Source organism: Condylura cristata, unplaced genomic scaffold (genome assembly GCF_000260355.1).
Source record: "Condylura cristata isolate star-nosed mole 26May11 unplaced genomic scaffold, ConCri1.0 scaffold00034, whole genome shotgun sequence".
Taxonomy (NCBI): domain Eukaryota; kingdom Metazoa; phylum Chordata; class Mammalia; order Eulipotyphla; family Talpidae; genus Condylura; species Condylura cristata.
In genome coordinates this window covers 9526778-9552180 of record NW_004567135.1, presented here as the reverse complement: position 1 = coordinate 9552180, position 25403 = coordinate 9526778, and the positions used below count along the sequence as shown (strand labels likewise).

Sequence of the window (25403 nt, the reverse complement as noted above, 5' to 3'; positions counted from 1 at the left end):
TCTGGTCAGTGCCCTTGGCCGTGGGAGTGGAGGGGTGTCAAGTTAAAGACAATTGAGGGAAGCAGCAGGTTCCATGCTGTTGGCTTGGTTCAGGGAGGCCCAGCACTGGGCCCTTGGAAACGGGCTTAGGAATGGGGCGAACATGCAATGCCCCCTGGAGCCAGTGACAGGGCCCAAGGCACAGCTGCCCACAGCACTGGCACACACCCCTGTCCCAGCAGGGAGGGCCTGTCTCCAGGTGACTGCAGTCATTTTGGCCTCCAGACCAGGGGCCAGCCTAGGCAGTGACCTCCCTGAGTGTCCATCTTAACCAAATGGGAAGGCCTCCAAAGGGGAAAGGGAGCTGGATGAACCCACACGTAATTTGAGCCCTCCGTTTGAAAGAGGAAGCTGTGGCCAGGGCATTAACATGTCCTGGTTTGATGTGCACTCAGCAAATGACAGAGCCAGACCCAGAGTCAGGCCCAGCTGGGCCCTGACAATAGGGGTAGTGGCTTATTTCAGCTGATCTCTTAGGCATAGTTGAAGATGGGCGCCAGTTGCATGGCTGGGTCTGCTGTTTATACACAGTGACCACCTCTCCCCACCCCCCAACCCCCACCTCCCTTTGCAAAAGTGCTCCAAGTCGATGCCTGCTGTGTGGTGTGATCATTCACACTCAAACACTCGGGGCCAGGTGACAGGTATGCAGTCACCTGTAGGTGAGAACTAGGTGGCAGTTGAAAGAAGACTTGAGTCTCCAGAATCTTTGGCCTGTGAGGTGGGGCTGTGCGGCAGAGGTATCTTTCTTTACCTGGCTCCCACTGAGAGGGATGCAATGAAATAGAGGTGTCCCAGCATCGGGCTTGGAGAAGTTTCCTTGCAGTGCAACTGGCCAGTTGTCTACTCCATCATAGGGTGCTGGGTCTGGAATGGCACCGAGTCCCCCCAGGGGAGGTGTTATTTGCCATCAAGCTTGACCCCCGTCTGCCTCTCCTTTGGCAACATAAACGGATGTCTGCAGAGGGAGGAAAGACATGCAGTGGGCAAGAGCGTGCAGCAGCCCAGGACTCCAGGCTTTGTTTTCCTCTGCAGGAGGCTGCTCTAAGAGGCCTGGCTGCTGGCAGGACACCCTCGTGGCAGCAAGGAAAGGGGAGTAGGCCCTGGCTCCCCACTTTCATATCTTGTGACATTTTTGTTCTTTGCTTTTTGCCTTGACATGTGCCTGCCCTCACTCCCTCAACTCTCCCCTATCCTTTCAGAACCAGCTCAGGTATCTTGACCTGGAAGCCCTTTCTAGGCCCCCCGTTCACTTGAGCTGGGCCAGACGATCCCATGCAAGTCAATGGTGGCTCTGATCCGACTATACTTCGTCTCCCTCCAAGCTGCACGGTGAGATCCCGCGGCAGGGACCACCTTTGGGTCTCCACACAGAGCGCTCCGTGGATGCTTGCTGACGGAATGAATGGGTGAATGAACAGGTGGATGAAGTGGCCTCGGACTTGGCAGGGGGAAAGTGTTTAGGGCAGGGCAGCTTCTCCCCCCTGACTGGGGACAGTTAAATGATTTTTCTGGGCACATGACACTGAGGGAGACACGTTCCTCTGATATCTCCCCGTGAAAGATTGAGGAGGATGAAAAATCTTCCAGAACTCAAAGCTGGGTGTAGCTTTCTCCAGCTGACAACAGTGAGTCTGGCCGGGGAGAGCAAGGCGCTCACCTCCAGGCTGGGCACTTCACCACAGAACAGAGGCCGCGTTCTTCCAGGGTCTGTTATTTATGGGTTTTCTGTCTGGCTGGTTGCTGAGCCTTTGGGAACGCTGGGCGAACGCCTGTGGCCACAGTAGGGAACACGATGAAGGCACTATAACCCTGCACGTCGCTACCGGCAGAAACATAAAGGCGTCTGAAAGAATTCTGGGCAGATTTACGACAGCACTATCAATGGGCTGGGGAAGGGCCAGGAGGTGGGAGAATCCAATCTTTTTGCCTCTAAGCTCCTGGTCTTTGCACTGGGTTGGGGTTCAGGAGCTCCGTGACCTGGGCGCTGGGGCTGCACCTTGGTGTTCTGATGCTGTTGCCTCTACCTGTGCTGAGGTGAGGCTGCCAGACTCCCTCAGGCGGTGGCAGTAGAAGGAAGCTCTCAGAGGAGCTGCACTTCCTTCCAGTGGGTTCTGCCTCCCAGGGAGAGGCAGCTGCCCTGGTGGGCCCACCCACGAGCCAGAGCCACTCTTGTCTCCCAGCCCTGCAGGGGCTCCCCTCACCTGTCTTGGCCTCAGCCAGTGTGGCGCCCTGACTTCCGCCTCCACACTTGTCGCCTTATCTTGGCCTCAGTGTTGAGGGAAGTTCTTTCTTTTGCCTCTTTAGAACATTCTTTGCTGCCTCCCTGCTGGGCCCTTGAGTTAGCTCATGGAAGAAAACCTCAGGCTCAAGCACTCTGCTGGTCGAGGGAGCCCCAGACAGAGCCCCAGGCCGGGGAGTGGCCCGGGCCCCTGGGAATGTTATCAATAGCTCTCAGCTCTCAGCCTCCCCCTGACATTTTAAGGCCACAATCTGCACACGCAGTTTTTATTTGTGTACTTTTCTCAACTTGAAGCTGTTGGAAGGCATTACTCATAACTCAATTTGGTGAAAAATCTATCTAGAAACTCAAGGTTGAGTTAAATATATCAAGTATTTGTAACCACCTCTTGCGCGCCCTTCGTTGTAAGAGGGAGGGGACACCAAGGCTCGAAACCCGAGAGCAAAAATGTTGGGGAGACCCACCAATCTGCGCAGCCGGGCAACTTTACATGGGGAAGTGTTGCTACAACCTGCTGGCAGCGAATGATAAATTTAACCTCAAAATGGCTCCAAGCCTGGAGGCAGATGACTCCTTTGAAAATAAAGGAGGCACATGCCTGCTGAACTGCTTGGCGGGGAAAGCTTCCCACGGCTAGGAGGAGCGAGCAGCCAGTCCTGGACGCCTGGAGGCCTCAGTCCCCACGTGGCAGCCTGCACCCCACCCCCCACCCCACCCCCACGGTGCAGCCCCTCCCCTTTGCTGCATCTGCACTGACCATGGGTGAAGCAGGTGAGGCCTGGCACTCAGGCACCAGGTCTTTGAGGTGACACCCCCATCCTTGATAGCACACGTTCGGGGGCACAGGCCTTCCCATGTGCCCACTGTAGGGTTCCTCTTAACAGGTAAGGGGTGGAGGGGGTTCATGGCACCCCATAGTTAGAATGCGGTTGCCAATTTCTTTAAGAGGAGCGGTTTTCTTCTTTGACCTGTGCTTTCTCATCCAAGAGGAGAGAGCACAGCCCCATCAGTCAGCCCCGGGCATGAGAGAGGCCTGATGGGCTGACTTGGAGGGAAGATGGACGCACCAGCTGTCAGCCTGTGTCTCCCTGAGAAGTGTCGCCCGGGGCTTTGCCCTGGGCCTCGCTGGGGGGGCCAGGCTGGGCGGGCTTTCCAGGGAGCTCTCCCTCTGCGGGGGGCACTGGGCCGTGTGTCTTTTCAGAAGGAAGTCCAGGGCCTGTACGTCCACAAGGCAGCTCCTCTGCCTCTGCAACAGTGCTTTACCCCAAAAGCCGGGGCCGGAACAACACTGTTACGTGGGCTGACCCCTTCATGCATGGGCTCACCACACTCCCTTCGGAAGGAAGGAGTAAGCGTTCTTGCTTTCGCTTTATTGGTGAAGGAATGAAGGGGAGAAGGTGACAGCAGAGGGCCAGGTATGTGTCAGGCTCGGCCTTCACTCTTAGTTCTACGTGAGTGGCAAGCTCCAGCAGCTGCGGCCTCACCCCACTGAGAGGAGGGCCTCCGCACAGAGAGGGGGGAGGAACATGGACTTGCAGGGCGCGTGGCGGGGTGTGGCCAGGGGCATTCTGTGTCTGTAGCTCCTCATTAATCCTCATCGGGACCCTGTGAGGTGGGTATTATTTTCATGTTAGGAATGAAAACCCAGTGTCTCAGAGAAGTTCACTTGTCCAGGAGCTGAAGGCGAGTCTGACAGACTATGCACTCGGTCCCGAGGCTGAGGCAGAAGCGACTGCGTAACTTCCACAGGTGAAATCCATCTCGCTGGATCCCGCTGCTTAGGAACGTGTGCAGAATCCAACTGAAGTTCAGTTTGCTGTCCGGGAACTGGTGACACTAGACAGTGTCTGTGTGGTGTCTGTGATGGTTTTAGCCTTTGGGAGGGGAGTAGGAAAAAGAAAAGCTAATTTCTATGTAAAATATAAATGGGGAGGGGGGCTCCCTGGTGGCTCAATGGATTAAAACGCAGCACTAGGAAGCTGCTGCAGCTGCTTCGCACAAGTTCTTTACCCAGCCTGTGGGGGTGACCCAGATGGTGCAGCAGACCTCTCCTGTCTCGCCCGCTGCTCCCCTCAGCAATGTATTTCAGTAGATCTGTCTGCTCTGCTCCCTACTCTGTCTCTGGTGAATCCTCTCACCCCCAAACTCTGTATGCATATTTAAAAAATATAAATTGCGGTGCCTTAGATAACCCTTTATTTTTTGGACTCTCTTGAGAAAGCTCTTTCTGCAAAGACCATCTCATCTGCTTTGCCAGTTATTAGAACTAAGCACACCCTCACCCCATGTCCTTAAAAGGGAAACTCAAGTCTTTGGTCTAAATGAATTACTTGGACCTGTGACTTTTAAAGTCATTCTTTGCAGTAAAGGATGGAGAATTTATGATTTTCAAAACAGATCACTGTGGCGTTGGCCTAAAAAAGTCTGAGTGATGCCTGCAGTGCCAAGCTGGCCACAATGGACTGCGGTCCGTGTTTCTGACACCCACGCACGGACCTCTCTCCACCTCTGGAGCTACAGTGGATCATTCTTTTACTTATTCAATGCTGAAGGATAGAAAAACATTTCTTGAAATTAGCCATTTGCTACCACAGATATACTAGAAACACTTAAAATGGTATTCAGTTCTCCCTTGCTAGAGAAGCAACTGCAAACATATAATTATGATCAAAGAGATTTTTAAAAAGGTTGGCCAGCAGTTAGGTGTATCACTGATTTTGTTCCCATTTTAGTATGTGTTGCTGAAATGTGCACAAGCATGGATTTGGGGATAACAGAGCCATGTGTATCTTTCTCCTTGTCTCATTTTCTTATAAGAGAATCTAGATATTCTACCCAGTTTTTCATCTCCAGCATTTTCTTAGAATATCACATGGGTTGATCGCTGTTTCAGATGTAGGAGATACCAAAGAGACAGAAGTTGTCCCTTCCTAAATATAGGAGGGTAACACTACACTCCTTAGCCTAAGTATGGCACATAACAAGGGTTCAGTAAAAATCAGTTCCTTTTCCACCCACCTTGTCTCCTTAAAATAAAAAGCACACTTCTGCAGGAAAGTCGGGGAGCTGGAATTCTGATAAACACTTGGCTGGGTGGTGTGCTGGATAAGGGCTAGACTTAACATCCAAGTCCAGGCTTCCTTTCTTGACCTATAAAATGAGAAGAAAACCTGTCTTGCGCACAGTAATCTAGAGATCTTTTTATGATCCAGGAATAAAAAGGGCTATAGAAATGCAAAGCTTTATTTATTACTGACGCTCAGCAGGGACTAATTCCTATGCAGACTCTTTCAGGTCCTAACAGCTTGGCAAGGGCTCTTCTGACTCCTTCCAAGATTAAGCTCCTCATCTCTGTGAACATAAAAATCAATCTGCCACGTCGCTTGAAGAATCCTTATCATCATATCCCCGAACAATCCACTCCCTGTCCTTAGAGGCTACGAAAATGCTTTAAAATCTGCTGTGACTTTCCTCTCAGCATGTTTTGCTAAAAATGATCAAATGTTCATTTGGAAGCCGAGGCAGGCCTATTCTGCCGGGTGAGTCCAAAAGAAATATCATGGGCTGGGATAAATGAAGTGTTACTGAAATCTGGGTCATTGGTGGACTCCTAGAACAACTATCCTCTAGAAACTAGCTATAAATACCCTTGGAAATAATTTCCCTTCAAAGACCGGGGGAAAACAAGCCAACTGGATTTTTACAAATGAAAGGTTTACTTTGGTAACAGAAAAGCCTCATTATTTCCAGAGGCTCTGCAAGGGCTGTGTGGGTTGGCGTGTGTGTGGTGACACTGCCACCTGGTGGTCGGCGTGAGCTGTGCACCGAGGTCCTGGCCGGGAGAGGACAGGGTGCCAGGGGGCCCTTTCCAGGGAGAGGCTAGCTCTAGAATGGCCCCCAAGGTCCAAGGAACAAAAATGGTTTAAGTTTGGCATTTACGGTGTGATATGAATAAAGGTCTTCTGCTCATTCAATTCTAGTACCAGGTGTAGTGAAGGATGTGATAAAAAAAAAAAAACCTGAAACACTCGATATGACACATACTTTATTAAAAGGCAGAAACATTCTCGGGAACACCGTGTGGCATGAAAGAACCTTGAGGCTGGGGGGCCTTAAAATGTTTCACCTAGTCTTTTTCATGGCTGCTTGTGTCATGCTGAAGAGATAGGCTTCATAGATTATATTTAAGAAGTTGTCGTCGTTCTGGAAAACAAAACCAAGAGACCAAAAATGTGATGGGATTGGCGGAAACAAAAGGCCTCCCTGTCTCGGCGCTGACCTGGCCTGAACTCTCGCCCGAGCCCTGACCTGCACCTGTATGTGCTCACAGCTGCCTGTGGTGAAAATGGGGTGAAATGGGGCCACAGAGAGTCCACTCCTGGTTTTCCACAGCTGTGACACGCCTGTCACACGCAGCACGGAGGGGCATCCCAGCCTTGTAGCGGTCTGGAACAAGGTTTGTCCAGGACAAGACAGGGTTTTCTGCATGAAAAAGGCACCCCAAACAGAAGGCAGGATTGGGAGACAATGACCCAAACCAGCAACTCCCCAAGTAACGGCTCTCACGCCACACCGTGTTTCTGATCTTCCTCCGTTTACTTGCAGCGTGCCTCACCGGGACCTCAGCTTAGTCGGTGAACACCTGTTAGTTACGGGGCATTTGGGGCCTTGGTAAGTGGGCAGCAGCAGGCTGGTAATCTCTGGGCTCTTCTGCCTGGCTAAGGGCTGAGGGAGAAGCACGTGGTCTACTCAGTGCTTCATTTAAAATTCTAGAGCCTTCTCCCTCCCATCCAAATCCCTTAAAGCTTTAGCAATTCACCCACATTTCACAGTTCCCCTTCACTCCCTCTTGGCACTCCACACACAGAACTAGCATTTATTCCCCCACCGTGAAAAAGAACGTTTCCCTGCTTTCCCTACAAAGTAGCCAGAGTCCCACAGGCCACAACTGCCACAGATGGCGGGCGTGACCTCCGACAGCCCATCAGGAAGATGAAGCCCACCGACTGGAATAAAGCACACGCACAGGTGGTGGGGACAGAAACGTGGCTCCAACTAGCAATGCACAGGGCCTTAGGCTTGGGGTGTCCTGGCTCCCACACAGAACCTCAGGGCAAAGTGAGCGGAGTGGAAAGAGCCAGCAGAAATATGGAACTTTTAAATGCAAATTTAAGATTTTTCCTTAATGCTCCCAGAAAAGAAGTTTCCTGGTGTCTTACATAAATCTTCAGGAAGCTTCCATGAGGGGCTCGCAAAGGTGGGCACATCTCTCTGTGAGCTAACAAGGCCCAGCCGCCTACGGCAGCGCTTTACAGCTGTTTCTGCTCTCACGCTCACACGCCGGTTTCCACCCCCACTCTCATTTCTCTAAATGAAAGAGAAACATGTTGCCTTTACAACTTGTCTTTCCTAGTACAGACCACTGTTCAGGGAGCGGCAGCTGCAAAGGTGTACTTTCTTCTCTGAAAGCCACTGACGCTTGAGCAAACTACCAGAGATTTTCTTTATTCAAAACACTAACTAGCTGGGGTGTCTGAAATTACCTAGATAACAGTCTATGATTATTTGGGGTGTGCTTTGCTGAGTGGGCCCCGTGCAACAACGTTCCAGTCACTGTGAGCAGCCTGCGGAGCACTCTGGGGCCAGCCTATGGTCACACCCCGCGCTGCGGCCCACTAGCTGTGCGACCTCAGGAGGGTCCCCAGGCTACCATGTCCTTGTCTCTAAAAGAGAAAAAGTAAGAGGGCTGATGTCTGAGGATGACATGAGGGACTATATGGAAATCATTTAAATCTGCCTGTCACAGAGCTCTGACATTATTCGCAGAGGCAGTGAGAGGCATGCCTGCCAAAAATCCCACCGTCTCCTCCTGTCCTAATGAGCAGGTCTCAACAGTGTTTGTGAAACAAGTCCCGTCACAGCCATCACAGCCTGTTCCCTCCTCACGCAACACGCTCGGCCTTTGCCCTTTCCACTAAACCCACTTGCCCAGCTGGCTCTTCTCCATGTCAGCAGGGAGCGCTCTGTCTGGGTGCCCCAGTACCTGGAAGCTTCTGGAGGCTGCCTGAATCTCTAATGCATGCTTCCTTCTTTTCAGAGAATGGTGTCAGTCCTCCAGATTTCAAAATCCGGAAGGAACAGAGACTCCCGTGGCCAGTTAGTGTCCCGCAGAGGGCAGAGGCCCTGGGTGCAGGAGGCGTGACTGCACAGTCCACTTATTCTCAAGAAGGCATCAGCTAAGTGGGTCTTTAGCCCCCAGAGGCAACCAAGAGGTGAGCAGAACTGGTAAAGGCCGGAGAGAGCTCAGCTCTTACCCGAATGAGGTACAGCAGGGCCTCCTGAAGCTGCAGCTTAGTGAGCGAGCTGCTGGCGGTCCCGGCGGGCTCTGGGCTCTGCAGAGGCAGGAGGAGGCTGGTGGAGGCAGCGGCTGGTTCGTGGCTTCCCAGGGACAAGAGCCCACTGTCCCTCTCCTTTGGTGAGACGGAGGCAGGGTGTGTGAACACCATGGGGGACATGAGCAGAGAAGGCGCCCCCAGAGCAGGGATGCGCTGAGGTGAGACGGCCTGCTTGCAGAAACACACACAGGGGCGGGGTTAAGGAGCTTCTCCATGACATGGACGCGACAGCGACACAGAGGCCCTTCGCTGCCCATCGAGTCTAAGCAGTAATAGTGCACAACGCCCCCGCTACCACACAGCTCGGCACCGTCTGTCCGCTCTGGTGAATATGGTCCACCTGGGCCTAGAGCTAGGCCTCTGGCGAGCACCTTGTTGCCGGCTGCTGCCTTGCTCGCAGCCTGCACTGGACCGGCTAGCTTCTTCTCAGGTCTCCTTGTCCAACCGTTCTGGCCTCGTGGCCCACACCCAGGGTGGGTGAGCCGTTGCACTTCCTGGGGGCACCCACGCGCTGCCCCTGATTCCTCCGGGAGGAATCGCTAGGAGCAACCCTCCTGGCCTCATTCACTCCTACTCAGAGGGAGGCATAATTGTGGGCTTTGCTTTTCCTGGGCCCCTTTTTCCTAACAGGGGGAGCTCACACTTTGCTTCTCTGTGCCCTGGGCAGGACCCCAAGGGTAGACCCTGCCAGCTCTGCTGCTGACTGCCTTTTCTGGGCAAGTCGGCCTAACTCACTTGCTAACAGGCCCTAAAACAAGCTTTCCCAGTGACACAAGCGCCATTTTGATTCCTATCTGACTGGCTCCTACGGCTCTCTCTCTGGTTCTGAAAAAGAAGAGTGTTATTTATCAGCCTCCTAATGCTAGAAAAGAACCCATGAGCAATCGAGAAGCTGCTGTAATTTTATAATCACTCCCTTGGTATGTTTTTGGGCAGAAATGAGCCTTGAGGAAAGCAGGTTGTTTGTTTCTCTGAACTGCCCTGTTTGCTATTTTGAGGAGAACGCCAGAACGGGTGCTCCCCAAGGAGGCCCGCCGCTGTCAGGAGGTTCTGTGTGGGCTGCGAATGTGCGCTTCTCCCCGGGAAAAGCAGAGAACGGGGCACACACTTTAGGGCAATCGATTCCCCTCGGTGCCCTAGCGTCCCACTGGTTAAGAGGCAAAAAGGGAGATGGAAAACAGAGTGGACTTGATTACACGGGAATGAGGACGAGGGCCAGTAACACTGTCTCTAGCAAGAGGCGCTTGGGTTTGAGATTCTAACGCACAATGAGAACAGTGTGACTCAGCGACTCACAGAGCAGTATGTCTGTGATTTTTGTTTTCTAAAAAGTGGAAGACTTTTGAGATGTAAGCTATTAGCCAAAGCATGACATGAGGACCAGTGGTGATGCACATGCAAATAAATAAGGAGCCCTTTCTAACTGTTAAAGCCACTGCATTTTCAGGAGTTTGTTTCCATCCAAATTGGGGGGGTGCGGGTGGGGTGAAGCAGTCAGATGTCCAGATGTTACCCACAGCTATGAGAAAGCTTGTGGTTTTGTCACTGTTCCGTTATTGATGAACACAGAGAACCACCTTCCTTTAAGGATAGGGCTTTTCTAAAAATCAGTCTTTCCCCTCTCTGGAAATGTGTGCAGTTGGTAGGTAGCAGACTCTCTTGAACTTCATCAATGCTGCTGGTGACAAGAGATAAACTAGCATAGGTGTGGCTTGGAGAAGAGGCAGGCCTTACTGTGGACTCGAGGGCTGCGGCTCTTGAGGCAGGGGTCTGGCCTATCATCTCTCTGTACCCATGTGGAGCACCATGTCCAGCATGTCGTAGGCGCTCAGAAATACTGAATTAAAACACAATCATTTGCTGTGGGTCAAAATAACAGGGAGAGGCCAGGTGTTTGGCATCACAGAACGAGTTCAAAGCAGACTGTATGTTTCCACAAAGCTCGTGGGAAACGTCCCACCTCTATGGGTTTTCCTACGTCTATGTCGTCAACACTGGAAGACTGCGCTCCACAAATAAGGTATCTCTTAAAGAAGGAACGCTTCCAGATTGCTAGGCAAAGGAGGATTCTCCTTCCAGGCAGGAAGCTGAGATGCACAAACATGGTCCCTGTTCTAAACAGAATGTCCTGAGAGCTGAAAAACAGATTCTAAATTTCACCATTACTTTTTTTTTTTTTCGTCATTACTTTTTTTTGGCCTTGTAGTTTACCTGAAAAAGAGGCGCCTGCGTCTCTGTGCTGGAAGTCTTGTCGATCCAGGATTCCAAGGGTTTCCCTGGTCGAGAGGTCTGTGTGACCACAGGAAACTTAGCTGCCAAAGCTGGTCGATTAGCCGCGTGCAGCTGCTGTTCTTGCTGCACGACCTGAAGTTTTTTCAGTAACTCTTGAGGGGAGATCACTCCAGAGCCCCGAGTCTGATGGCCAGAGAGGTGGAGTGTCTGTCGTGGAAGCGTGGCTTGGTCTTTTCCACGAAGCTGATGATCCAGTGTTGGTGGTGGGAAGGAGCCATTGAAATACCCCAGTTGGGGCTGAGTCAGCCCCCTCCCCCTTCCTGCAGCTGCGGGGGTGGCAGCAGAGAGGGTTCTGCTGAAGCTTGGGGTAGCTGGGCAGTCAGGGGCTGATGTACTGGGGTGGTACTTATTTGCTGCCCCGGGGGCATCAGGGAGCTTCTCTAGCAGGTTCTGAGTCCTGGCTGTGCTCTGCACATGATGAGATGTTCCAATGCCATGGGGGGACCCCAGCTGGCCAGGCCCAATGAAAACTTCCCCGACAAAATGGGGGTTCCCGTTTTGGCAGGGCCGGGTCTCAGGCAGCTCAGACAATGGGTGGAGGTCTGCACCCCTGACCATGAGTTTCTGAATGGCTGGGCAGAGCTGCTTCTCAATGGGGGGCGAGTGCCTCCTGGGTTCCTCATAGCACAGGGAGCGGACAACCCCCTGCCGAACTGGAAGCTTCTCTTGCTGCTGCTGCTGCTGGTGGTGATGGTGGTGATGGTGGTGGTGGTGGTGCCGGTGGAGAACCTGTGGGTGCTCCCCAACTTCCTGACATGTAGCTTTGTCCTGTTTCCCAAAGAGAGCTGTCAAGGACAAGTGTTGGGGTTCAAGGTCAAAGGTCTGGAAAAAATAAAAATGTCTGAAAATGGGTCTACAAACAGTTTAGTGGTATGGGGAGGGGGAGGTGATGAGACACAACTTAGCTGGTCAGGGATTTCTACTATTTACAAAGGACCAATTTGAGAAGATGCAAAAACTTAGTTATAATAAACTTTGCAAATTTGAAACTTGTTGTTTTCCTCTTGTTTTAAATTATGATTTTAATTTGGGTGTTTGTCCTCTTCCATCAGTGCACATGTTCTGTTCACCCTCCGCCCAGCCCTGGTACAGTACCGATCTCCTTTCCTTCCTCGTGAGACTCCTTATTAATGTTAAAATTTTCACAGCACTTTCTCCTACCACTGCCTCTCAGTCCTGCAAGTCAGATAAAACAGGCTTATCATCTCTGAGGGGCTTGGGAGTCACAGACTCAAAATTGAATATATTAAAAGGTAAATGACCTCTTGAACTGGAAGTCCACATAACCCAACAGAATACAAAGAAAGAAAGACTGAAAATAAGCAATTAACACGAGGATTTCAGAATTCCTGGCAGTTGTTCACAGAATTACAGAAATTTGGGGCTAAAAAGCGCATAGGTCATTTAAAATAACTTGATGTTTTCAACTATATACCAGTAGCTTAACAGAATCATCAGATACATAAAATCTACTTTGGGCCAGTCCATTACAGAGCTACTTCCTTCCCACTCGAGAACGTCATGTCATACCTCTTCCTGCTGCTTTCTGCACTGCTGGGCTATGAAGACATGACTTTTATTCCTAAAGTTAACTATTTTGGTTATCATTAAAATTTAAAAATTCCTGTGGAAAGCAAACAATAAAAGAAGCTAAGATAACTGGGAAAAAGCTCACTTAAAAAAAAAAAACCAGAAACTCAACACGAGACTTTTATTAGCTAGTCTTTATGTCTTTTGGGTCCATGTGCATTTTCAAAATTGATTTGAACCTTCCCTTAAACAAACAAACAAAAAAAAACCACTTAAATGAGGAATAACCATAAGAAATGGAAACAGCCACATTTATAATAAATAATGATATCAGCAGATTAGCAATTTTGTTTATGTTATACTAGTTGGAGTAATATACACTCACACAAAACTGCTGTCATATTTTTATTTTAGATTGCAAAGACAATGATTGCAAATACAATGATTCACCATCAGGTCCAAGGGGGAATGGAAGTCCACACCACCCCTTAGAACAGGAGCCCCATTCTACACAGTGCCGAGCGGTGTCCTTGGGATGGAGGCGGCACCGGAAATGTGAGCCACGTCTCACTGGCTTGGATGTCCTGCTCTCCACAGCCTTGGGAAACCAACTAACCCCTCAGACAAATGGGGCCTGACTGGTAATGTTCTTTTTCCTGGTGACAATTCTATTAGTTTGTTGTTTTTCAAAAATGCATTATCCTCTAAGGAGTGTTCAAGTCCACAAGCGAATAGCACAGAGTGTGGTAAAGGTCAGAAGTAAAAACTTTAGTATCTTTTTAGAAGAGTGAATTATTAACAATAACAACCCCTCCCCCCATTTGAAATCTCTCTTTTTCGGATTTATCTTAAGGCATTCTGTTTTTTTTCAATACAGTTTATTTACTTATATACATCTTACATCACTGTTCATTGGATCTTACAGCTTTCTTGAACAGTGCCAGGCTCTCCCTCGCCTACCCACTGGGTAGGAGTTCTTTGAGAGTCCCATTAGAGAGTGCAATTGAAAGCAGATCATTTTGTACCTGGTTAGGCCAAGGTATACGCTGTTGCTGGTTTTCACTGGGCTTCACTGGAATTGGTTTGATGAGATTGGGGTTGTCATAGATGGCAGATGAACTGGTTATCTGTTTTGGCTCAGAACAGGCTTTACACTGAAATTAAAAAACAAAGGACCTCATTTTTGATGTAAAAGAATCCTTCACCTTCTTATAGGAATGTACCTGTTTGCTCTTTATTTTATCTAACTGTAGTTGGCTTTTTCTTTTTCTGATATTTTCATGTGCAAAGGAAAATCCCTCAATTTCCTCTGATGTGAGCTATATTTAAGTGTAAAGAAACTCTAATTTTAATTTTCTTAAGTTAAATTAATGTAGGCACAACTCAGAGCCCTCAGATACTACTGACAACATCAGGACATAGGAACTTAGTTTGGTACGAAAGCTATCGATATGCTTAAGGAGCAATAATTCAAAAATACAGCCTAATGCTTTTCAGTGACCAACAACTACATAAACTGTTCCTTAAGTAACAAGTCTGAACTATAATGGCCATTTCCCCACTAGCCACTGACGTAAAATTGGACAGCTGCACCAGCAGAGCAACTAAACCTTCTTGGTCTACAAATCAAAATGCAAAACTGGCTCAAACCACTGATTTAAAAATTGCTAATATCATCTTTATTTAATAAATGCCTTTTTCCATAAACAGAACAATTCGAATCTGAGTGTTCAGAACCACTCACTACAAATTAGAATTTCACAGAGAAAAAAACCAAGACACGATCCTCATCATTTCAAATGCTGAATCATCATCGCACATTAATCTAACCAACCGTGCAATTGCTAACACAGTAGGATTCGTAACAAGAAGCACAGCAATGACGTTGGTGTCTACCTTGTTAAATATTAAGTAAAACTGAATACGAAAATACTACCTTTTGTACTAAGACTCTACCACTGTGAGTTTCAACTGTACAGTCAAGAGCACAGGCCAGAAAGTATTTCACGCTGTCCTCGACTTCATGGACTGAGCTATTAACACAATCTTGCCTCCCCAGGAGCTAAGCTCCCCAATGGGTGTTAAGTTATTGAGAGGTGGTTCTATTACCACCATGTTCACAGATTTGTAAAGTTAACCATACAAAAGACGAATGACTTTCCTCCTTCATTCTGATAATTGGGATGTTTGGCACTAGTAATAGGTGGGGTGTGAAATCACTTTATGAGTCATACAATGTTATTTCTAATTCTTCGTAGCTAAACAGTGGTGGCTAATGGCATGGCTGCTTGAACCCACTGGCCTGGCTTTCCGAGACATGGACAACCGATGCAAGAGATTATAGCCTAGGACTGACAGTCACTTGTAACATTTTAACATGAAAAGCCTTTAATTTGTCTGCTATTTAAAAGAAACTGGGTGCTTAAGCTTACTTTCACTGAATGACCCCTTTGTACTTCTTCATTCTCCACATTCAGGGACCTTGAATTTCAAGTAAAGAAAAATGAATTTTTCCCATCTTTGCTATGTACATAATGGGCCAAAGGCCACTCTCCTGATACGCATAATCCCCAGATTACCTTTTCTAAGTAAAATTGCTAGAAGCTGTTTCCTACTTCACTACAATTATCTAACTATACAGCCTTGCTTTTATGTAAAAATTGCTATCAAATTGCTCACAATTAGGCATCATCTACCTCAATGGTTTGTAGCTCATTTTCCAGTTGTTTAATTTTTTATGCTTCTCCCAACCCAGATAACTTTAAAATATTTGAGGGGAAAAAAGCTTGTTTGGGAGTACTAATGGAGTCTTCATAGAGAACCCGAGGTACTCCTTTGAAACCTCAAAAACTATGTCACACAATCCTATTTTATCTACGCCAGTCTGAAAGAAACACATTGAAAGTTTAAAAGCAGACGTATTTGGGTTATAAGATTAAGGCTAATTTTTAGGTTCTTTTTTATACTTTTTTTTTTGATTCTTTCACTGGCCATCAAAAGAGACTTAAGCTCTTTAATCTTATAAGTAAGTCACAGCTAATGAAGAGAACTATTAATCCTTGAGTAACACTAACACCTTTGAGACCTGAGTTGACTCTTTTGACCGTCATCACCCATTTTGTCCTCATGCACCCCCCTCTCGTGCCTCTGCCCAGCTCCAATTTGTTCCCTGTATCTACTAGTTTGGGTTTTTGTTTTTCTTAGATTCTACATATGAGTAAGATGATCAAAGCTATTTGTCTTTGCCTGACTTCACTCCGCATAATGTCATCAAGGTCCATCCATGTTGTTGCTGCAAGTAGCAACATCTCCTTTCTTATGGCTGAATAATAAATACCCCCCATAATAAATACCCCCCTTGTGTGTATGAACACACACACGTACAACTGCACATACACATGTACACATGTACATATACATGCATGTACACACCTCTCCTCTGTCCCCACGGGGCCTTTGTCTGACACTCAGGTTGTGCCTACCTCTGGCTATGGTCGGTAAGGCTGCCGTGAATGGGATAGCACACATAACTTTTGGAGTTAGCATTTTAATTTTCTTTGGATAAGTACCCAGAAGTGAAATTGCTGGATCATATGGTGGTTCTATTTATAATTTTTTAGGGAACATCCATACTGTTTTCCATAGCGGCTGCACCAATTTACATTTCTACCAACAGCACACAGGAATTCTCTTTTTTCGCATCCACACTGACACTTGCTATTTCTTCCTTTTTGATAAGTCATTCTCATAGGTGTGAAGACATATCTCGTTGTGGTATTTTTTCCCCACCGCCATCATTCTTACACCCTCTGTCCCTTCTCCTCCTTGCTAAGCCTCAGAACCCTCACAGGGTTTATGAATATCTCCTAGTTTTTTAAAGGATTTTACTTCATCAAATTGTCTACTAAATGTCCAGTATTTGTTCTTGATTTTCTGATTTGCTTTCCTGTACATAAACGACTGCACCTCATCCTTCCTTATGACTGCCCAGTAGCCAGTGTGGAAATACCGCAGTTTGAGCCCGTTGTCCACTGGTGGACATTTAGCCTCTTCCGTATCCCTGTTACTGTACATAATGCTGCTGTGAACTCTGTAGAACTCAGAATTTTTGCATCATTAGTTCATATTCTTTGACAGATGCTGAGAGTGGAATTGCTGGGTTGTATGCTTTTCCATTTTTCATTTTTTCAAGGAAGTCCAGACTATTCTCCAAGATGGTTGCCCCTGCCCACGCACAGTGCCATAGTTTCCTCCCTCTCTTGGATTTTCCTTTCTCTTATGAGAAGCGAGGTTGAACATGCCTGTGAGCCAGCTGAATGCCTTCTTTGTAAAAATATCTACTCAATCTTCTGCCTACATTTTAATAGGATTTAAAAAAGTTTTGGATATGAACCACTTATCAGATATATGATTTGGAAATACTCTGTTCCACTCAGTAGGTTGTTTTCTCATTTTGTTGCTAATTACCTTTGCGGAACAGAAACATTTTAGTTTGATTTTTGCACACCCAATAGTCTACTTCTGAATACCCAGTTATGCGTATGATAGAGCATGTGTGGCCCTGGTTTTCTTCCTTGCTGAGCTTTGTTGATTTCATTGTTTTCTTACATCTCAAGTAAAAGTCTACTAGTGGGCCTATACAACACAGACGGTAGGGAGGTACTCTTGCTGGCCCCTCTCTCTCATTTTTGCAGCCAGACTTGAGGGTGACACGTGGAGGGGAGACATGGAAGGAACACCTGGAAGACACAGGCTGCTGCTCCCGGTCCTCGGCAGACACAATGGCAGGTGCTTCTCTTCCTGTCCCAGCTCTCTCGGGCCTGGCTAGACCCTTTCTTGAAGTTTCCTGCCAGAAGGTACTTTAGAGTTGTGACATGCTTTCAGGTCTTGAAATCATGATGGCCCCAATTCAAGCCAAGTCTGTCTGCCTGGGCATTTGCTTTTAGGGGTTGGGTAATTTTCAGTTTTATTAGGAATATCCTTTCTTTACTTCTCTATGTACTCTAATTCTATTTAAAAGTCTATTACACTATGTGTATGCTTCCTTGGTGCTCATGGATGACCAAATCCCCTTAACATTTTGGGGTCCCTAGATACGCTTCGGTTACATTGCTATTCTTTAGTTATACGTATTTCTTCTCAGTTTTTTTATATTCTTTTTACTTTCACTTTTTTAACCATGTGAAAAATTTATTTTTAATTTTTACGTAGTTGAATTAGTTGCTTTTGTGTCTTGAGATATAGTTAGGAAGCTTTCCTTTTTTCAGAATTACAAAAAAGAAAAAAAATCTATGCAAGTTTTCTTCCAGTACTTGAAAGGTCTTATTTTTACATTTAAATTTCTAGTACATTTGGAATTTATCCTGGTATATGGTGCGAGGGACAGATTCAATTTTATATTTTTCCAAATGGCTGCCAATTGTCCTAACATCATTTAGTTAAAAAATTCATGCAAATAACAGGTTTGAAATTTTCATCCTTATTATACCTTAAATCTCACAGATGCTGAGGTCTCATTTGAAGACTTTCTCACTGTTCCACTGGTCTAACTGACTGTACGCCAATATTATCAATGCCATACTATGTCAAGTGTCTGGACACTACGTCTTACTATCGAGTCAGTAGTGCTACCTCTTCTCTTCCGCCCACTTAATAGGGCTTTGGGTTTTCTCTGCCAGGTTTTCCCAGATAATCTTCCTTGTATATTTTTCTGCATGAGTCTTATAATCAACCCGATGGGCTCCAGAAAAGAAACCAGCTCGCATTTGTTCAGGAATTGTTGTCCTTTTATAGATTAATTTAAAGAGAAACTACAACTTTAGTTCTATCTTCTTATATACAATCAGGAAATATATTTCCTCTATATTTTGTCTATCTTTCCCATATTTAAAAAGTTTTCTTCATAATAGGTTTTGCTCCTTTCTTATTTTATTCCAAAGAATTTCATAGTAACATGTTGCTACTATATAGTTGGGGTCTTCCAGTAAACCTGACTGGATACTATTTGTATATATGAAGGCTTTTGATGTCTGCGACTACCTTTTAATCTATTTAAAAGCAAACAGCATGCATTAGCCTACAAAAAGCAAATAAGGATTTCGTTTTCCATACAATTTTATTAAATGGCACAATGTTAAAAAGCTTCAATGATTGCTTGGGCCCTCCCTGGTGGCGCAACGGGTTAAAGCACTGCACTGCGAAGCTAAAGCCACTTTCGCATGAGTTCGATTCCCGCCTGCCCCGGAGGTGACCACATGGCGTGGCAGACCTCTCCTGACCCGCCTGCTGCTCCCCTCAGCGGTGTACTTCGTCGATCTGCCTGTTCTGCTCCCTGCTCTGTCTCTGGTGATGCCTCTCACCGCCCTTGAGCCTCTGGCCTGTACCCCAGGTCTGTATGTACAAATAAAAAAAATAAATCTTTAAAAAAAAAAAAGCTTCAATGAACACAGACCCATGGGGGGATTCAAGTATGCACCACAAAATCTCACCTTCGTGTACTCATCTTTGGCCTTGGTGAGCATTCGTAAGATATCTACCTCCTTGCCCTCTCCTGAATTGAGGATCATTGGGGAGATTCCTGTTCCAGCTCCCTGATGGGCTTTCAACTGTTCATATTGAGTTAGGCTAGAAAAAGAGAAGTGAACATTTCAACACAAATGCTTTTTTTTTAAACTACCCAACTCTCACCAAGTTGTTTTTTATCCTGCTATAATTGTATTAGAAATAAGACCTGAGAATCTGAGAATGTATCTTGACTGCACATTATGAATCAGAGTAGGGGTGGGCCACCTATTACTGCGGGCCAACTCTGGCACCTGCTTTGGCAAAACAACAACTGTATCATACTCATTTCCTTATGTATTACGTGTGGCTGTTTTCACACACTAATAGCAAAGTTCAGCAGAGGCCCTGTAGCCTTGCAAAGCCTGAAAGATCTCATCTTTTTCCTAAAAACGCTTTGTGTAGAGCATTTGAGAGAATTCTAATTGCTGAGGAAACCTAATTTAGAGTTCTCAAGCATTGAGCAAATAGCTTAGAAACTGACAATGTGCCTCTCACTCCAAGGTATCTAGAAATCAAAATAAGTTGATTCCAGCCACTCAACTCCTAGTTCTCTGGCTAGAAACACAACAAAGATTCCATTGGAGAAGACAGAGCATTAAAAACAAATAATAACAATGGAGACCATCTTTTGTTGTCCTGAAAACAATACATAAGACAGACCAAATTGTTTCTGTAAGATGGTGAGGTGATGTTGAGAACAATATTTTTTCTTTTCAGTTCAAATTCTTCGATGATTACCATGAAATTTATGGAAAAAAGCCTAAAGAATTTACTAAGAGATTTAATTCTAACCAAAGAAGGGCAAAGAATCCATGCAAATCAGTTGCTTATTACTAGGGAACAATCAATTTCCTGCCCCAGTTCTTAAGTAGTTACTGCAGAATGCTAACAATTTTAACATGGTCTCTTGGCTGAGCGACAGGATTTTTTTTTTTTTTTATCTATATGAAATCCTGCTATTATTATCCATTGCACAGTTTACAATAACACGAATGTTCTAAGAACTAGTTGTTATGATGGTAAATACCAGTTTGAACACACTTAATCACCACCTGCAACTTGAGCTAGTTACCTCAAATTAGCTATCACAAGGTAGATTTTCAGAAATCAATCTTATTTATAAAAGTGTGGTGCCCATATTTCATTTTTTGGGGGGTCACTTTTTAGTTGTTTCACTGCCCTCGGATTTAAAATTGGAAAATGGTTCTTTAGCAGATGGTGCTGCTTTGTAAAATCTGTGTGGGCAGCAATACTATGTGCTCTGCTGAGTCCAGTCTCTGGCTGAGATACAGCACATGTAGGAAACTCATTTTATTTGAGGCTCTAAACCATCCCCAGAATAGCAGGGAAATAACGGCTTTATAGTGAGCAGCCCTGGGGCTCAAGAAAAGATCAAAGAGATGGCCAGGCACAGAGGCAATGGGTGACAACCGGCTCACCTGGACCTGCCTTTCAATGCAATCAAGGAAGTCAAGAGTGGGAAAGTCACAGTAATTTAAGGGTCTCAAAATGAAGAATGGAACAAATCAAGATATCATGAACGTAAAAGAAAGAGACTAATAACAAGAAGAGAGGAAAGAAGAAACAGAGGAGAGATTGACAGTACTAATAGACCACTAAGTAAATATTAACTTGGATATTTCCAAAGAGACTGAAAATTAAGATGCTAAGTAGTCATAGTGTGTGAGACGTGTGAGGAAATTCTGGGACCCTACAACCAAGGGTATGCTATTAAATTGTTTAGGTCAAGAAGGAAACCAAAGATTTTTGGAGAATCTAGAGCAGAGCAACCTTTAGGAATCACTGAGTGTTCTTTTTACTGTTAGACATATTTACAAGTTTTCAAAATACCTGCTAATTTATCGATGCAGAACAATTCATATTACAGATATTTCATAGATGCAGCCAAAAAAAAAAAGGAAGAAGAGGAGAACGGTTCTACGTGATTTTACCTAGTGAAAATGTAAAAAGTTTTCTATGTCTATTTTTCATGTATTAAGTGATGGTAAATGCTTTCCTAACCAAGGTGAGAAGGACCACTGCAAGAGACAGAGTCTGCTAAGATTATAATGTAGTTAGGTATACTCAGAATAGAAACCAAAGTCTTTGGTCCTAACTGTTCTCGGTCTTTCAGCACTTACTTTTTCATAAGCTCTGCAATTCTTTGGCATTCTTCCTTATCATAAAACCAAATTCCATAAATGGACACTGAAAAAAAAAACATCAAACAGATTATGGACATCTTTAAAACTACAAAATGGAATTCCCTTCCTATCTTAAAGGAATATACATACTTATAGGTAAGCAAAACCAATCACTGGAGTTAAAGCTTGGAAATCTTGCACTGGAATTTTTTAAGCCTGCAGAAAAAAATGTATTATAGTCTTATCTATTGTAGTCCTTTAAATATGGCACCTGTACACAACACACGTACCAAAGACTAAAAATGAAATCAGAATTTCTAACCCCTGGCTTTGAAACATCATTGCTTCTGCGTCCCATTTACACATTTCATACAGATATTTCATTTTTTTTTTAAGGACTCAGAAACTTAATACACAAATAAGGCCCAGAAACACCTCTTCTTTTCCTCCTTCCAGGAATATGTAAACTAAAAAACTGGCTTCGTAAGCTGTGTGTACGTTAGAAAAGAATCAGAAAAAACAAAATTAACAATAAATCTCTTACTTCAGAATGTTGCACAGATAATTTACAACTGTTCAAAGATATGGCTTTGATTTGATCATTAGCAATGAAAAAAGGTGTAGTATAGCTGTTAGCAACTCATTTAACAATTTTCAAATAAATTGTATATTTTACTATGTGCCTATTTACATCATTTTTGTAGCACAGGTTTGAGTTCCAAAATACATTCATAAACACCTAGCTGAGGGTCTGATGATATTATCATAAATAATACATTAACTACATATACATTTTTAAAATCTTCACTGAAAACAATAGCAATGTTATGGTAGGGCATTGAAAACCAACAAAAATATTTTTAAGAGGGAAACATTAAACTTTCTAAACATTTCACTATATGTGTATTATTTGGTTATCAAAACAGTTGAGATATTTTCAGCACAAACTGTTTTCCCATGAATCCGGCCAGTGCTTTTACCTGGAACTTCTGCTTTTGTCAGAAATAATTCAGATATCAAAAGGCAAAGCAGATAGCTTTTAAGTCTTGAGCAGCTATTTTAAAAAAGAACCCTACAAATCTAAATTACCAGCTTACTGAATTTAGAAGACAGTGGGGTTTTAAACATTCTGTTGATTAGTGTCCCAGGAATCTCCATTTTACTTACTTACATGTTATGGGAAAATTGTAAAAGAAAAAGAAAAAGCCTCCAGCTTTTTGGGAAAAGGACAGTTTTATCCTTTATCCTTATGTATTCAGAAATACATACAAATATTTGTCTTCAATACAGCAACAACCGTAACCTTTCGAAAAACAAACATGTAAGTTCTGAAGTCTATGCCTGTCAGAGCCTTTATTCAAAAGAAGATTTCTTTATCTTAAAAATCACTGAATGTGTATCTGGAAACTTCGTATTCAAAATTTCTAGTCCCGCCAACATGCAAGCCCACTTCTGAATGCCTACAGATTCCTGCATATTAACCCATCTGGTCTCAGGTTCTTAGAAATAAAATTGGATTCAATCACTGATATTCAACCACTTTATACATCTGGGTATGTCTTGTGTTTTGGTGGCTTCATTCTTAGTTACAAAGCAAGGAGTTGGTTTATTTTGGGGTTATAGCAAAAGCTTCCGTTCCCTGGAGTCTGAAATTTCCCAAACCATCAAAGGAAAAAGATGGTAGCAGGGAAGAAAAACAGTCTAAGAATTTCAGCATAAGAATATATTAGGAGATACATTTGTCTCTCTTCAGTAGAATATATTAGTAGATGTACTGTGGGTGTCATTTTGGGAAAGTTACACATTTGTGGCATTTGACATAAGGAACTAGGTTTCATAAGGGGAGGGTGCCAAGGAAACTGTTGATACAAATAGAAAAGCAGTTTGACAATGTCATTACTATGAGACAACTGACATACAGTGTTAGGGAGGGAAACTGCTCTGAAAACATCTTTCAGATGTCAAAGCAGAAAGACTGGGTTTGTGGCCTTCGTTAAGACCGTGGGAAGATTCCTATAGGAGTGCCCATTTATTAAGCTCTAAGGTAACGTGCCTTTAAGATTAAAATGGAATCATTTGGAAACTTCTCCTCTGATGCCAGTTAGTATTTAGTTTGACCATAAAACTTAATGTGCAATGGTGGATAGAAACAGATTTACTAAGTGTCCTGGCTACTGAAAGAAAGCACCAAAATAAAATGTAGAACTGGGACTAATTTTTTTTCTCCCTAAAATAGTTTTTGCAAATTGAGCTACCCACCCCCGCCCCCTTTCCCCTGGGTAAGGGGTGGTAGATTCCATGGAAGAGCACATTCCAATTGGAGTTTTCTGCTTCTTGAGTACAAGTTCTACAGACCTCTGAGCAAACCTATCACTTCTACACAAGAGGGCATATCAGAGCAGCTTGTGGTGATATATAAAAACCAGAGTCATCGTGCCTTCGGGAGGTGATGAGCTGACAGGCTGACAGAAACCATTAACTTCACATTTCAGTCCAAGTTTTCCTGTAAAGTCACTGGGTGAGAGGCCCATTCTTGGGTAGGCCGTGAGCACAGCAGGAAAGAGAAAAAGAGAAGGTTGAAGAGAACCAGGAAGGAGGTGTGGTTTTAGTATTTTAAAACTTCAAGTAATCACAGTGACCTAATTTTGCAGTGATGTGATATGGCTGTGTAAGTTTCTGTACGCTGAGTTGGGAGGTTGCTGTGGGAATGGTTTTTAGGTTTTAAACAATCACAAGGAGAAAAAGCTCACAAGCAGATTTATTAATTTAAAAAGTCGACCTATTCGTGCACATCTGGGAAGTCACCATGCTTCGAGCCTTTGTTCAGCCTGCTACACCAGCGTACCAGCCCTTGGCCAGTGACCCGGCTCCGGACAGTGAGGTGAAGTTTAAGGGCACTTTGGTGCATGAAGCCCAGCTCAATTGTTTCTACATCCCTCCTGGAGGTAAGAAACCCAAAAGTTGAGTCAAAAATAAGAGAAATATGTTATATGTGACTTTAGAATATTCTAATGACATCTAGAATGTGTGACTCTACCGTTCTAAGACTCATGTGTTTAGCAATCCTCTAATATATGACAGTTGTGTGATATTTTGTCTAAAATTGCACTGGTGTATGTCAGGGTTTGGAAATTTGCAATAGAAAAAAAGCAATGTTGGCTTCAACAGGCAGGGTGACGTTGCCTTAAAATACCAATTTTTGCTAAAATACCGATCGACTTCTACTTTCCTCTTAATTCTGCAAAAAAGATTAAGGAGAGCAATATTTCCCTGTTAGATTTCATGTCTGCACACTGTAGAAATACACAAACAAGAGAGAAAACTGACTATACTGGATAATATTCTCTTTTTAAATTTCTTCAGTGGAAAAATCTAAAGCTGATCAAATTGTAAGAAACTAGTTAAGAGGTCATTAGAAGCAAGATCAAATGTCCTTAGATGCACATTCATTTGGATCCTCTGATTCTTACTAGCATAGTGCATTAGTTCATTCTGGACATTCCTGGGGATTTACCTCATCTCCTTTATGCTCCTAATAAGTATTTCTATACTATAAACCTATTCTTTTAAGATATTTAACATTTGTTCCATATTTTACAACAAATACCTTTCAGTTCCAAATCATGAATGGTAGCTTGCAATCACTTAATAAGTATTCATGCTAACATTTATGCAACTTTAGAATACAAGTCATAATTTCATACAGTTAGTAAGTAGTAATACAGAAGTAAGTAGGTAAAGTTCAAATATGCAGGAGAGGGATTGCTGATTTGTAATGTTCTCTTTTTCCTTTTAAAAAATGACTTCACTAATTTCTTCTAAAGGATCAGGAGGTCTTTTCTTAGTCCTTATGCGGCAAAGAAAGCATTTAAATCCTTTTTTTTCTCAGGAATGCCATGAAGAAACAGCAGTTTAGTAAACTACACAAATCTGGGCACTTAAGGATAAACCCCAAAATTTTCAGTTCCTTCAACCCCCATTCTTTTCACAAAGTCTTTTTCAAGTGAGTAGAATAATAATGCCAACTTAAGGACCAAGAATATCTAGTCACGTTTGGTATAAACACTTAGTTTTGATATTTGCAGAACTACAGTATTTCTTGTATTAATTTATCTAACTTCATTTTGTTGCATTTTGACAACATTGATAATGACTTGTCATGAGCATTTGTAACAAGCTGGCACACAGCTATTATCC

General features: G+C 44.4%; 1 protein-coding gene across 1 annotated transcript in view; it reads right to left on the bottom strand.

Moving 5' to 3' along the window:
- Positions 1 to 6268: 6268 nt before the first annotated feature.
- DCP1B (decapping mRNA 1B) overlaps positions 6269 to 25403 on the bottom strand; it is a 41705-nt gene continuing 22570 nt past the window's right edge. The window contains exons 4-9 of the mRNA XM_004692538.2: positions 21204 to 21270; positions 18987 to 19122; positions 13524 to 13652; positions 10888 to 11790; positions 8596 to 8844; positions 6269 to 6484 (exon numbers count right to left, since the gene is read on the bottom strand). Of these exons, the coding sequence (XP_004692595.1) occupies positions 6404 to 6484; positions 8596 to 8844; positions 10888 to 11790; positions 13524 to 13652; positions 18987 to 19122; positions 21204 to 21270 (1565 nt within the window). The 3' untranslated portion in view covers positions 6269 to 6403. The remainder of the gene's footprint in view (positions 6485 to 8595; positions 8845 to 10887; positions 11791 to 13523; positions 13653 to 18986; positions 19123 to 21203; positions 21271 to 25403) is intronic.